This window comes from Grampus griseus, assembly GCF_964374135.1.
Source record: "Grampus griseus genome assembly, chromosome: 6".
Lineage (NCBI taxonomy): Eukaryota > Metazoa > Chordata > Mammalia > Artiodactyla > Delphinidae > Grampus > Grampus griseus.
This window is the reverse complement of record NC_139000.1, coordinates 104,890,885-104,904,228: the sequence shown is the minus strand read 5'-3', so window position 1 is coordinate 104,904,228 and position 13,344 is coordinate 104,890,885. Positions and strand designations below refer to the sequence as shown.

At 40.9% G+C, this 13,344-nt stretch overlaps 1 protein-coding gene across 2 annotated transcripts in view; it reads right to left on the bottom strand.

Moving 5' to 3' along the window:
• The window catches only part of EXTL3 (exostosin like glycosyltransferase 3), a 125,870-nt gene that overhangs the window by 37,117 nt on the left and 75,409 nt on the right, over positions 1-13,344 (bottom strand). For both annotated transcript variants that reach the window (XM_082656977.1, XM_082656976.1), the window contains 2 exons: positions 6,665-6,757; positions 2,450-5,078 (listed from right to left, as the gene is read on the bottom strand). In XM_082656977.1, the coding sequence (XP_082513103.1) occupies positions 2,450-4,597 (2,148 nt within the window). In that variant the 5' untranslated portion in view covers positions 4,598-5,078; positions 6,665-6,757. The remainder of the gene's footprint in view (positions 1-2,449; positions 5,079-6,664; positions 6,758-13,344) is intronic.

Below are 13,344 nucleotides of genomic sequence, written 5' to 3'. Positions count from 1 at the left end.
CCCTCTTTCCTTACACAAACAGCTAGCAATCATGCCCATTGTGCTGCTGGCACCCTGAGCAGAAGAGAAGCACAAACAGCCCAGGATTTTCTGAAATGGCATGTAGGTTCCTGGGTTGATTCTTTTAGCCAAAAAATGCTCATTTCAAATCATTTTCCCTGAAGGACTGGAATCAGACAGATTGCCTGGGAACCACTCTGCTGCTAACTTTACAAAGACCTGTTAACTGTAACATAACGGATAGGTCACGTCTTCACCCTCGGTGGACAATCCACTCTGAGATGCTTCCTAACAGTGCCATTCTCCCACAGGGGAGAGCTGCCAGTCCCTTATAGCCCTGATACCTGGGGAGTGTTGACTCTACGCCCAAGAGGTTGACAATTCAACTGCTGCCCAAAAATACTGCCTCTCTTAAATAGAAAACAGTCCAAATATTTAGAGAATGGAGTGAAACTGTCCAGCTTGAAAGTGTTTTTTTCTTTTTCAGAAGAACTTGAAAAAAGTGTGTATCACTAATACGAACAAGCTATTCAAAACAGCCCCCCATTTGGAAAGTCTCTGGCATTTTCTGACTAGGCATTGTATTGCTGCAATGAGCTACCCAGTAATCAAAGAGGACTACTTATTTCCCACCAGAGTTAAAAGGAAGGATTAGTTCTGGTAAGTTCTCGGACAAATTTCAGTCGCTGTTAACTGTTGTGGCATCGGCTTCTCTACATCCCTATCAAATTCAAAGAAAACTCAGGAAAATGGAAAACAAAGGCTGCTTTATTATTCTATTTGACCAGCATCTACCTTTCACAGAACAATTTTTTTTTTTAATTTCAATGACATTCAAAAGTTGTAACTAAGAAAATAAGTGAAATGTATTTGGGAAGACGTCAATAAAAAAAAAATCTCCCCGTTCAGCACTTTCTTAATATACACGATAAATTCTGGGATCAAAAGTTTGTAGAACCCTACAGTCTTTGAATAGCCTCAGATTATAAATTCAATTAAATAAAATACAAGAAAAGATTAGCAGCAGTAGTAAGAGAGTAGCAGGATTCCTAAGAAAAAATTTAAAACAAAGATTTGTACAAGAGAAGAAAAAGTGGTAACAGTTATGACACAAGGGAAATTATATAGCAGATACAAGAAGGCTTCATCAGTGAAGTGAGTTCTTAACGGTAGCAGAACATCCACGCTGCCCTCCATCTCCTTTGACAGGAAGAAATAAGTAGGAATCAAATAATTTTGGGGCACCTTTCTAGATTCCTTACTTGTACTATGTTAGATTCCTCTTTAATCCTGAAGTCAAAGGAGTTAATTAACTTACCAAAGATGACAAAATGACTACTTAATCCCAGGTCTATATCACTCCAAAATGCATACTTTTCCATTATACCATGATGCTGCTTAGAAAATATTTCACGTCAATTAGTTCCTTAATGAAATAAATTTTTAAAAAACTGGTGTAGCCTGAACATTCCTCTTCTAGGCAAATTCTTCCTAAATACTACACTAATTTTCTTAAGCAAGCTTCTAGCAATGATGGCCCATCAGACCTTTGCCCTTCTTTGCTACCTTTTTCTGGAAAGTACCTAAGCTGCAGGGTAAGTAGTTGCCAGGTGGCTTAAGATTTGCTCTAAGGCCTCACATTTAAGAGAAATGGGTAATCTCCCTCTAGATTGACAAGTTTACATCAGAAGGTGGATAAACAAAGTACTCAGAACTAAAGCTCTATCCTGCATATTCGGCTATTACTTTTCCTGTAAAATACAGCATCCTAACCATAACAGATGGAGTAAAGAATGAGAAAGAACCTGCAAGAGACTACAGAAAAGGTTCAGGATCTCCAACTCCAAAAACATCAAACCCCCAACACCAGTCTCCCAGAGGACTTGTACCCAACCCTGTGAAATGAAACAGGTCTCCTTCCTAAATCCTCTGGGAGGTGATTAAAACCGCAGCTTCTGGAATCAAACACACTAAGACTCAGCTCCTCCATGATTGCTAATCATGACCTTGGGCAAAATAATTAACCTCTCTAAGCCTCAGTTTCCACAGATTTAAAATGAAGAAACCGTACTAGTTCATTATATAAGTTCCACAAATGCTAAATTATAGTGCCTAGACTAGGAGTGCTTCATAAATGTTAGCTTTTCATCACCATTCTCATTATCAACATCTTTGTGATGACACAGAATAAGTCCATGAGGTCAGTGACAGGGTTTTGTAAACCTTCACAGGGCCAGTTTCGGTATTGGAGCGTCTTAGGAGATTTCTGAAGTAAGTAGCAGAGAGGGAACTGTCAAGGCCTGAAAGGAATGAAATAGAGGCAAGGAGAAAATTTCATGGGGAAAGAATCTGTATAGGTTTTTTTTTAAAAGAAGCATGTTTATGGAAAAGAGATTAAGAATGAATTCCTCTCTCATGCAGTAAAACAAAAGGCTCATGCTTCTATTACCATGATGGGGACGCCAATGTCAGGCCACAGAAGGTCCTCTGAGGGCAGCTTGGGAGAATTCCACACCACCACGACCTTGTTCAGGTAAGGGAGGCCATTCAGCCTCTCGAGCGAGTTCATGAGCACCTCCTCCCGCTCGTAGGTCAGCATCACCACTGTGAACTGCTCCCGTGGGACGTTGCCGCCCAGCGAGGCCTGGAACTCCTTGCCGGAGCCCCCGGCCCCGCCACCAATAGGCCGAAAGCCAGTCCCAGAGCCCAAGAATTTGGCCTCTGAGGGCAGCACAGGGTCAAACGGTGTGTGGGGGAAAAGATGGAAAGGTCCTGGCGCAGAGTTCCAGCTGCGATAGAAGTCCGTGACGGTCAAGGTGAAGTTGCGGAGGTACTTGGGGGAGGCATAGGGCGGCTCTGTCTCCACGGGCCCCAGGTCCAAGTCCCCATTGTCGGCCATGTTGGGGTCAGTGCCGGCTGCCTTGCCTGAGCGATGGGGGATCTCGGCCGCCGCCTCTTCCCGGATGGGAGCGGCTGGGATCTGGATGCGAGTCCTAATCACAGCCAGCACAGTACTGAAAATACTGTCCACGGTGGAGAAGTAAGTCTCCCAGAGGAAGCGGCCTTGCCGCCTCATGGCCAGAAGGTCGCTGTCGGAGAGGCTCCGTAGTAGGAAGTGGACCTCGGTCACTCGTGGCTTGGGCACCACCAGGGCGGCCTCGCTCCACTGCAGCACGTCCTGGTAAGGAAGCTGCACGTGCTCCCCAAGCACAACTGGGACAGAACCAACCTCCAGGGCTTCAAAGAGCCGTGTGGCACACCCAGAGGAAATAACCAAGCGAGGGTCCCCGGGAGTGATAATGAGGGCGAAGGTGGAGAGCTTCAGTAATTCTAAGCGGTCTTCCCGCTCCCCACATAGCGCCCACTCAGTAGGCAGACTGGGTTTAGGCTGGTTTTTGCAGGTAAATTCTACCAAGACCTGATCTAGTTTGCTGTCCTGTACTGCCTTGAGGGTGGCAATGATACGATCATCGTAGTCGGCTGGAGGGTCACCCTCCATCTCCTCCTCAAAGGAGCGGGCCTCCTGAAGGCTGGATCTCAGCGACTCAATCTTCTCACCCTGGAAGGTGAAGAGATATTTCCGCTTCACTGGCACCTGTGGTGGGATTTCCATGAAGTTGGGCTCTGACATGGCGTGGACTAGTGGCGATACCACCAAGTCAAAGCCAGGCCGGTACTGGGCAGCATAGAAAGTGGACTGGGCCACCATGGCCCGGCCTGTACTGATATTGTACAGTAAATTCTGGGTGTCCGACTTCCGAGACAGATTGATGATGACGTGGTTGTGTCCGTCTGTCCGCCAGTGTGGTAGGGAGTACAGCTGCTTCTCCAGGTCAGCAGGCCGCAGCACTCCCAGCTCCTGCATTTCCCCCACTAATATCACATAAAGGCAGGCAATATCTGCATTTTCTGTAACATAAACGTTGGCTCGTGCTGTGGCCTGAAAAGCCTGCTTGACCAAGGGATCCAGGTAGCTGCCAAAGGCAAACTGGTCACTGTCATAAACATAGACTGGGAAACCAGAGGTGAGAGGGCAGCGAGAATAATCAAAACAGTTGTGCAGCCGGCAGCTCCGCAGGACCTTTGGGGGAGGGAGGCCGATATCGTCCTTCTCTGGGAGGAGTCGGATGGGCAGAGAGAGTTTGGGCTGATTTTGGGCCATCAGTTCTTTGTAAGAGTGCTCGGTCTGGCTGATGACGTTCTTGAGCTGAAGCAGGTCCTGCTTGGCATTCTCAATGCTCTTCTTACAGGCCTCTATCTTCAGATTCAGCTTGGCGATTTCACTGTTCAGCTCTTGCCGCTTGGCTTCCAGCTGCAAGAGCTCTTCACTTACAGACTCTCGAATGCGGCAGAGATCCAGCACGTGCTTCACCTCACAGAGCTCATTACCAGCCCGTGGGCCAAAGATCCGCTTGCCTGCCTCATCCGCTTCGTCCAGGGTGGTGAGATAATAGTGGGCGATGAGGGGGAAGAACACGAGAATGATGAAGAGCGTGAAGCTGAGCCACGTGAGCCGAATGCGGTTGGACCACCGCAGCACGCAGGTCTGACCTCCGTTGCCCACGCCCCCATTCCGCAACATGGTGTAGCCCGTCATGAGTTCCTCTGTGGCTCCTGCCCCTGCTGGTCACGTTGGGTCACTCGCCATAACCATGAGTTGCTATCAGACAAGACTCAACCTCCTCTCACTCCCGTGTTTCCGAAAGAGTTAGTGTGCTCCCTGGACAAGGCACCAAATAAAACGGAAATTTCATTTTCCTCAGCTATGATTGAAATGGTCTCTGACCCTACTCCAGCAGATTTTGAGTTCTGGTTGTTGACCAAAGAACATGTCCTTAATCTTTATCAAATAGTAAAAGGTACCACATTGTTGATGAGATGGAAGGGAAGAGGTCCCTGATGGTGGAACCCAGGAAAGATACCCAGGAATCAGATTGACTTTGTCAACTGCCATAGCTCTCGTTCCTTGGTTTTGCTGACCAATACATATGCATAGTTACTATTCACAGTTATAAAGTAGCTGGTTAGAACAGAAACAAATGCCAGCCTCTTAACAGTGTCATTGCCAACAATCAGGCCTGCAAAAGAAAGAGAAGCATGTCAGTCTTGAAGACATTATGTTCAACAATCCTGCTCTCCCCCTGTAACTTTCTGGAAAATGCTTAACTCTTATAAGATAGAACAATGGTTGGATCATTGGTGTGTGTCTCACATAACATTTTAAGTCCAATGTAGGTTTTGTTTGGTATGGATATTTTACTTGTGGTTAGTAAGAGATGGATAAGATAAGTGTCCAAAAACAGTTTCAGTGTTTAGACACACACACCTTCTTCCTATTTAATTGGCTATAGAGCAGCATTAGAGCCCTATAAAATGATTACCAGCTACATTCAACAGAGGGCGAAAATGTTCACAACAATTTGTTATTCTAGACTCAGGCATCATCATTAGACAAAGAGAAACACCCTCCTATCTATGTTCATTCCTGACATGAAAGTTGACTTTTGAACTACTGGAAAACAAACAAACAAAAAAAAAACACCTCTGTGAGGAGCTCCATTTGTCATATTCAGAGTTGAAAAAAGCTGATGAGAACTCTCTTGATCTTTACCCAGCAGTGGGTCCAGTAATTCAGAGATAAAATGTATTTTCCAGTTTGCTTCTCATTTATCTTCTGTTAGCACACATCATGTGCTCCTCCTTAATATATAAATAGTAACCTGGTCTTTCAGAAAGAACACTATACTTAGAAATGAGGGGCATTATTTCTTATCCTTGGAAGAGATTTGCTGTCAGACCTTACGCCCCAGGTTTCTAATCTCCCAAAATGGAGATAAGTGTACAGAGATAACAACATATATTGTGTTGCTATGAAAATACAGGACAGAGGATGTGAGGGTACTTCAGGCTAAAAAATCTTGAAACAGCATTCCCAGTCCTATTCTCTTACCAAACTTTACTATCACAGGTTACAAAAGCTTTTCACTTGCTTTCACCTCAAATTCAATACATCTAGAAGTGAACTCATAATGTTCTGTGCCAAAGAATACCCCCAATTTCCTTCATTCATTCCCTCCAAAAAGTATTTACCATACTCTTTCCATGTCTAAGACATGCTAAGTATAACTGTGGGCAAATCTAGGATGTAAAATAATCCTCGACCTCATGGAACTTCCTTTAGCCTAAAAAGATATAAACGAATAGCAAGGATACTACCACAAGGCAGTGTGAAGTAAGTAGTACTTTTTGGATGCTCAGTCACTCTCTCTAGCTTCTACCTTTGTTAAGGATATATAACTATTAAATGTTTGATAGAGTCTTCTCTCCCTTTAAATAAAAATTAAAAGTGATGACAATGTTACTAAAAGGTTTGAATAAGGAGACCACGAGATAAGGACAACAAAAACCAAAAAATAATCAATCATGGAAAAGCGTAAATTTGGATGATCTAAACTTGATAATTAAGAGCTGACCAAATATCCCAAAGTATGTAGGTCAAAGTTTCTAAAGCATTATCCTTTTAATTCAAATGTTAAAATCTCTCTTTTGGGTTTCAAAATAATGTTCTCTGCACTTACGATCAAATCGTAACAAAGACAGAATGGAGTGGAGGAAAAAAAGAAGGCATAATCCAGGCGACTCAGCTGATTCATTCCCTTCTTACCATATGGCTCAGGGTCCTTCCTTTCTCTGACTCATGTAGCGTTACACTTCAGTATACAATTTCTGGAAATAGTGAACTCCGGGGCTTGCTCTCCTGATAGAAAATAGAGAAGTGACATGCTATTAGAAAAATACTCAATACTGAAGGTGCTATTAAAGAATTTATTTACTGTCTACTATGAAAAGGTTTCTCTTATGTATATAAGGTGAGCATAGAATTTATTGCTCAAATGGAGGCACTGTTTTAAGTGAAAAGGGGTCCTATTAATAAATACACTGGGACAACAAGCATAAATCGGCATTCTCAAAGGCAAACCATCCAGCTATATGGTTACTTATTTATGAGCTCTAAGAGGGAATAAACCAAAATGCTAAAACGTAGAAAAATCCTTACCTTTTAGAAGTATATACTGAGATATTTATAGAGGATTTACCTGGAATTTGCTTAAAAATAAACAGGATGAGGGTGGTGAGGAGCATTCTGGGATATCAGTGAAACAAGATTAGCCATGAGCAAACTGCTGTTGACACTGAATTATGGGGATACATGCATGTCTGCTTTTATATATGTTTAACATTTCTCATATTAAAAACTCAAAGCTAAATTATACAGAGTCTAAACAAAATGTTTTTTAAAAGTTATTTGGAGACTGATGATACTTAATCTAATATTGCTAATGCTACCAACCTACAGTGAACAGAACTGGGAATAGAAACAAACATTCTAATGGAAACCAGTAATTCAACAATGACTCAAAAAAATTTATCCCCATCAAGTTCCATCTCTTTTACTGAAATTAGGCAAAAGTGTCATCAGTGCCCAAAAGCATGAACTTTCTTTCCTAAACAGCTAATTATTGCAAGCACAAAAGAAAAAGAAAATGCTTAGAACTTCTTCTGTCATTCTCCGGAAAATGACAACGAAGGTATTAGGATCTAGAAATAAATGTCACCTGAAATCCTGATAAGGAGAAATCTCATTAATTCTGTCATCGGCCACAGCACTGAATGCCCAACTTGTCAGCCTGCCCCCTACAATGCATTCTATGCACAGCAATCAGAATCATCTTCCTAAAACATGAGTTAGACCAGGGATCTCCTTTCCTTAAAAATTTTCAGTGCTTTCCTGCTACACTGCCAGGCCCTTCATAACTAGCTCCCCGAGCACCAAGCTAATCTCATAAGACATCACTGCCATACTTGCTCGTTCAGCTTTAGCTACACTGCCTTCCTTTCAATTCTTCAACCAGCCAAGCTCTTAACTGCTTCAGAAGCTTTATACTTGCTGATCTTTTAGTCTCGAATGCTCTTCCCCAGGCTCTTCTCTGGTTGACTCCTTCTCATCCTTCAGATCTTAATTTCTTGATATTCCTGTTTAAGGTAGCCTTTCTTACCCCCTGACACTTTCTGGCACTGATCTACTGATTTCCTTCATAATATCTTTTCATTTATGTATTGTCCCTTTCTGCTTTGCTGGCACCCAGTCGTCCTCCTACCTCATATAGAAAGTGCTCCCCAAGGCTTTTGACATAATCTGGTATTGAATCCATTCGCTGAAATGGCGGCAACCCCCGAAGTACCCCCAAAATACTAGTAGACCGGTATTTCCAGCTCCCTAAAGGATATCTCCCCTAGGATACACTATGGCCATTACATGATTCGAAATATTCCCACTTTCCAATAACTTTCAGTTCTGCCCATGATATTACTTCTAGTCTTACAAACTAGAAACAATGTGATATACAGCAAGGAGTATAGACCTCAAAGCTAGCCAGACCTGGATCAAACCCCAGCTTTGTAAGCTATTAGATGGTCACTTAACCACTCTAAGCTGCATTTTTTTCTTAAGTAAAAGAGAACACTCATGTTCAGGATTGTTATAAAAATCAGAGATAAAGCAGTGAGTAAAAAATACCCTGTACAGTATCTCTCATATAGTAATCTATTTATTAGCTACAAGTCCTGGAGTTATTTTTAGATCTGCCAAACTGCATCCATTCTTTTTTGTAATAATAATAATTATGGTAATAATATATTTATAATAATAATAATTTACAATAATGTTTGCATTTATCCCTTTCTTTTATACAACTGCCTTCAACCTAGTACTGGACCATAACAAACCATTATGCCTAATCTCACATTCCCCATCAGTTTATCCTATGCATTACTCTAAATCAATCTTTTTTATTTCATCTAATAATGCTTTAGCTTGAATAATTTCAACTGACCTATCTCTGAGTTCACCAAACCATTCTTCTGCTATTTCTAGTTTAAGGTTAGTTCCATCCAATAAATTCTTAATTTCAGGTATTATATTTTTCAGTTCAAGAATGTCCATTAAGTTCTTTTTTAGAGATTCCATTTCTCTATTGAAATTCTTCATCTATTAATTTTTTCCATCTTTTCCTCCATTTTCTTTAGCATATTTATGAGAATTAAATTTCTTATCTAATTCCAACATCTGGGGCACCTGTGGATTTTATTCTGTTTTTCTCTTGATTGTAGGTCATATTTACCTGTTTCTTTGTAATCTTATGATTTTTTTATTGTGTGCTGGACACTGTTTAGAAGAACTATAAACACTGGAGTAAACAATTTTCCCAAGCGATGGCATACTTTTCTTTTTTTTTTTTTTTTAAACCCTCTACCAGCCTGGCAGTTATATATTCAATTTATGACTTCAGCTGAAAATTTAACATTATCTCTAATATTTTATCACTCTTCTTAATAAAAGCTCTTTACCTATGATGACCTCTCTCTTGACTTGTACGTCAATATTGACTGATATTTTGGCTCCATCTTGTTTTTACACTCTTAATGTTAGCCCTTATTATCATTAATGCAATTCCTGCTTGTTTAGATTCACCCACATATTTACCAATTTCCTTATTCAGAATTCCATTCCTTTTTGCATTTCATTCCTTCCCTCTGGTTGTTTCCTTTTCCCTGAAGTAGTGCCTCCAGTGAGAGTTTGTTGGTGGTAAACTGTTCTCTTGTGAAAACACTTTATTTCACCCTAAATCCTGAATAATGATCTAGCTGGATATACCATTCTAGGTTAATAATTCTTTTCCACCAACACTGAAGAATCCTCTGGATTCTATTACTGCTGCTGAGATGTGAGATGTCAGTCTAATTGTTGTGCCTGTGGATAACCTGACTTTTCATTCTGGCTATGTTCAAGATCTTTTTGCCTTTGGAATTCTGCATGTGTCTACATGTGGAATCTGGGGGGCGGGGGACGCTCAGCACTCATCAAACTTTCTGGCTCTTAAGATGTGTGTCTCTCATCAAACCAGAAAAGTCTCAGTCATTATCTGTTTGCTTTCTTTGTTTGTTTAGTCTTAGTTTGTTTAGTTTGTTGGTTATCTATTCGTATAGAGCCTGTCGCTCATTCTCTCCTTTTTGAATTCCTATTAGATGACTAGACATATGTCAGACCTCCTCATTTCATACTCCATGTCTTTAAACCTTTCTTCTATATTTTCTCTTTTGTCCTTTGTGCTACCATCTGGAAATTTCCTCAGGTCTATCCAGTTGAGGGCTCAGGAAATGTTTTCAGTAAAGAGCCAGAGAGTAAATATATTAGGTTTTGGGAGCTACATACAGTCTATGTAGAATATTTTCATTTGTCTCTTTTTTTAAACAACGCTTCAAAAACGTAAAAACCGGGCTTCCCTGGTGGCACAGTGGTTGAGGGTCTGCCTGCCGATGCGCGGGACGCGGGTTCGTGCCCCGGTCAGGGAGGATCCCACATGCCGCGGAGCGGCTGGGTCTGTGAGCCATGGCCGCTGGGCCTGCGTGTCCGGAGCCTGTGCTCCGCAGCGGGAGGGGCCGCAGCGGTGAGAGGCCCGTGTACCACAAAAACAAAAAAACAAAAAAAAACAAAAACGTAAAAACCATTCTTTCCATGCAGGCTGTAAAAAATAAGCCACAACCAAGATTTACCCCACAAGCCATAGTGTGCCAACTCCTGATCTAACTCATTAATTCTCTATTCTGTGTCAAAGCGGTTGTTTATCCTACCCACTGAGTTTTAATTTCAATGACTATTTTACATTTCCAGATATTCTACTGACCCCTTTTTAAAAATTTCTCTTATTTTTACGATCGCACCTATTCTTTCTCACCTTTTCTATTCCTTCTCTTCAGGTGTTTAGTTTGTTCTGTCTGCTGATTCTTGCTCATCGAGGAATAGTAGATTGTTTCCTCCCATGCTTTATAATTCTGTATTGAGTTCATTTTTAGTTGTGCTTTATTTCTGGGAAATCTATGTGGTCTGGGTTGAGGATACGTCCCTCCAGAACAGTTTGTGTCTTCCAGATACCTCTGTCATACTATCAGCCTTACACCACTTTTTATGTCAATTCTCAGTCTGGAGATTCTCCCAGATCCCACAAGTACTGTAGATTTGAACACAAAACTCATATGAAGGGAAATCCATGGTCATGAGTGCTCAGTGAATATTCCCTTCCCCAACCAGCTCTGGATCTTGCTAAGAGAGACATCTCTCTGTGTGTGCTCACAGGTAGATTTTTTTCTAGTCTATCCACTCCTTTAGTGAATGTTCAACCCTTTGAAGATCCATACTCTTATCTGGTATCTCAGTTTAACACTCACAGGCGCAAGGCTCTTTCTCTTATCTCTGTGGAAACTAAAATTGCAAGTTACTAAAACTGGCAAACACCCTAAAACCAGAGATCGCCTCCAGTCTTTTGTCTATGCATGAATAAACATGCTGACAAAAATGGGATATATGTTCTTTTTTGTAATCTGATTTTTTTCCACTTATAACAAGAACAGTGTAATGCCCCACATCATTAGACGCTATACTACATGATCATCAATAATTGAATACAGCAAGACCATAATTTACTTAACCAGTCCCCTTCTGCTAGACATTTGTTTCCAATTTTTCACTATAATCAAAACTATAACAACTATTTTTGTAGCTATCTTTGCATACATCCACAGTTATTTCCTTAGAAAGAAAATTTTAACATAGGTCAGAGCAAGAATATCTTACCATTTTAAAAATTACCGTCTACGAGAAAGATGACCATTTATCCTCCCACCAACGATACAGAGGGCATCCGTTCGCCAATAATGGTGTGACAGAAATGGTTATTACTCCACGAGAATGTATTTGCTCTCCTACATTTCCCACTCTGCCTTACAGTTTGGCTGCAGCCGTTAAGGCTAGTTCTTGCCAAAGGGAATGTGAGTAGAAGTAAGGTATCCTTTCCAGTACAAGGCAGTTAAGAATAGCCATGGATTCTTCTTCCCCCCACCACTTGAGAGACTGAAAGCAAAAAACTCTAAAACTATGAAGTGGCAAGATAAAAGCAACACAGACCCCTGAGTCACCACTGAAGAGGAGCCACAGAAGAGCGTCATCTGAATTGTGAAGAGTGAGAAATAAACTTTTATGTTAGGCCACTAAGATTTCAGAGTCTGCTGCTGCAGTTAAGCATTAATTAACCTAACTAATCCAACCAAATGCCTTTTTTTTAAAACTTTGATAAAATGTCATTCTATTGTTTTAATTTACCCCTTATTATTGGAGGTCGAACAATTTTTGCTCATTGAGTATCTGTACTTCTCTTTTCATGCACTATCACTTCATGTGTTTTGCCAATTTTTCTATCTCTAAATGTTTTATCTTTTTTTTTTTTTACATTAGTCTGCTGCCCATAATCACTCTTCTGCTAAACTTCCACGATCCTCTATAATCAAGGATGGCTCTACCTACATGCCCTACTTCAACTGTTCCACGTACGTCCAGTGAATCTTTCAAGCTCAACCCTACACAAAGAACGAGCTGGCTCAAGTTGTGCTCTTTCTCCAACCTTCTCCATCTCACTTGCCCAACAGACTCACTGGACACTTGGAACAGCATTCTTCCTCTTTTCCACCTAACACACTTATTCTCTGGGGCCATTTTAGAGTCCCACCTCTTCCATATAGTTTTCTCTAACTACACTTGATTTCTGAACTCTCTAAATTCCCACTGTATTCAGTATTAGAGGATTCAGAATTTGATCAACTGTTCATTAGTTTCATTTAAGGAATTTGTTTCTCTCCAACTGGACTTAAAAACTCTTTGTAGAATGAAACTATTTTTCTGACCTCTTCTGAAATCCCTCTGCAAAATATCACATAGTTCTGGGTTCCAGGTCACTGCTCAATAAATAACAATACTAGATAAGAGTCTTAGTTTACACTTTCATTTTCAATCAAGTTTGAGATTTAGAGCCTATATAGTCTTGGTTCAAGGAAAATGAAACACTGAAAAATAAAGAGAGAGAATTTCACAGCTAGGAGGAGGCTAGAAGGCCATCTGGACTTGCAATTAGACTCTCCAGCTCAGGACTCAACTTTGAGAATTTAAGAATGTTACACAATTTCCTCCTTAAAGTGATATTGAAAAATCCCTACTTACCTCCAGGGTTATTGTGAGGAGTAAATAAAATACGATAGATTAAATTAAAAAAATCTATGGGACACAGCTAAAGCTGTGCTGAGAGGAACATTTACGCATGAAATGCTTACATTAGAAAAGACGGAACATCTCAAATCAATAACCTAAGCTCCTACATCAAGAACCTAGAAAAAGAACAAAATAAACCCAAAGTAAGCAGAAGGAAAGAAAGAATAAAGAGCAGAAATCAATGAAAT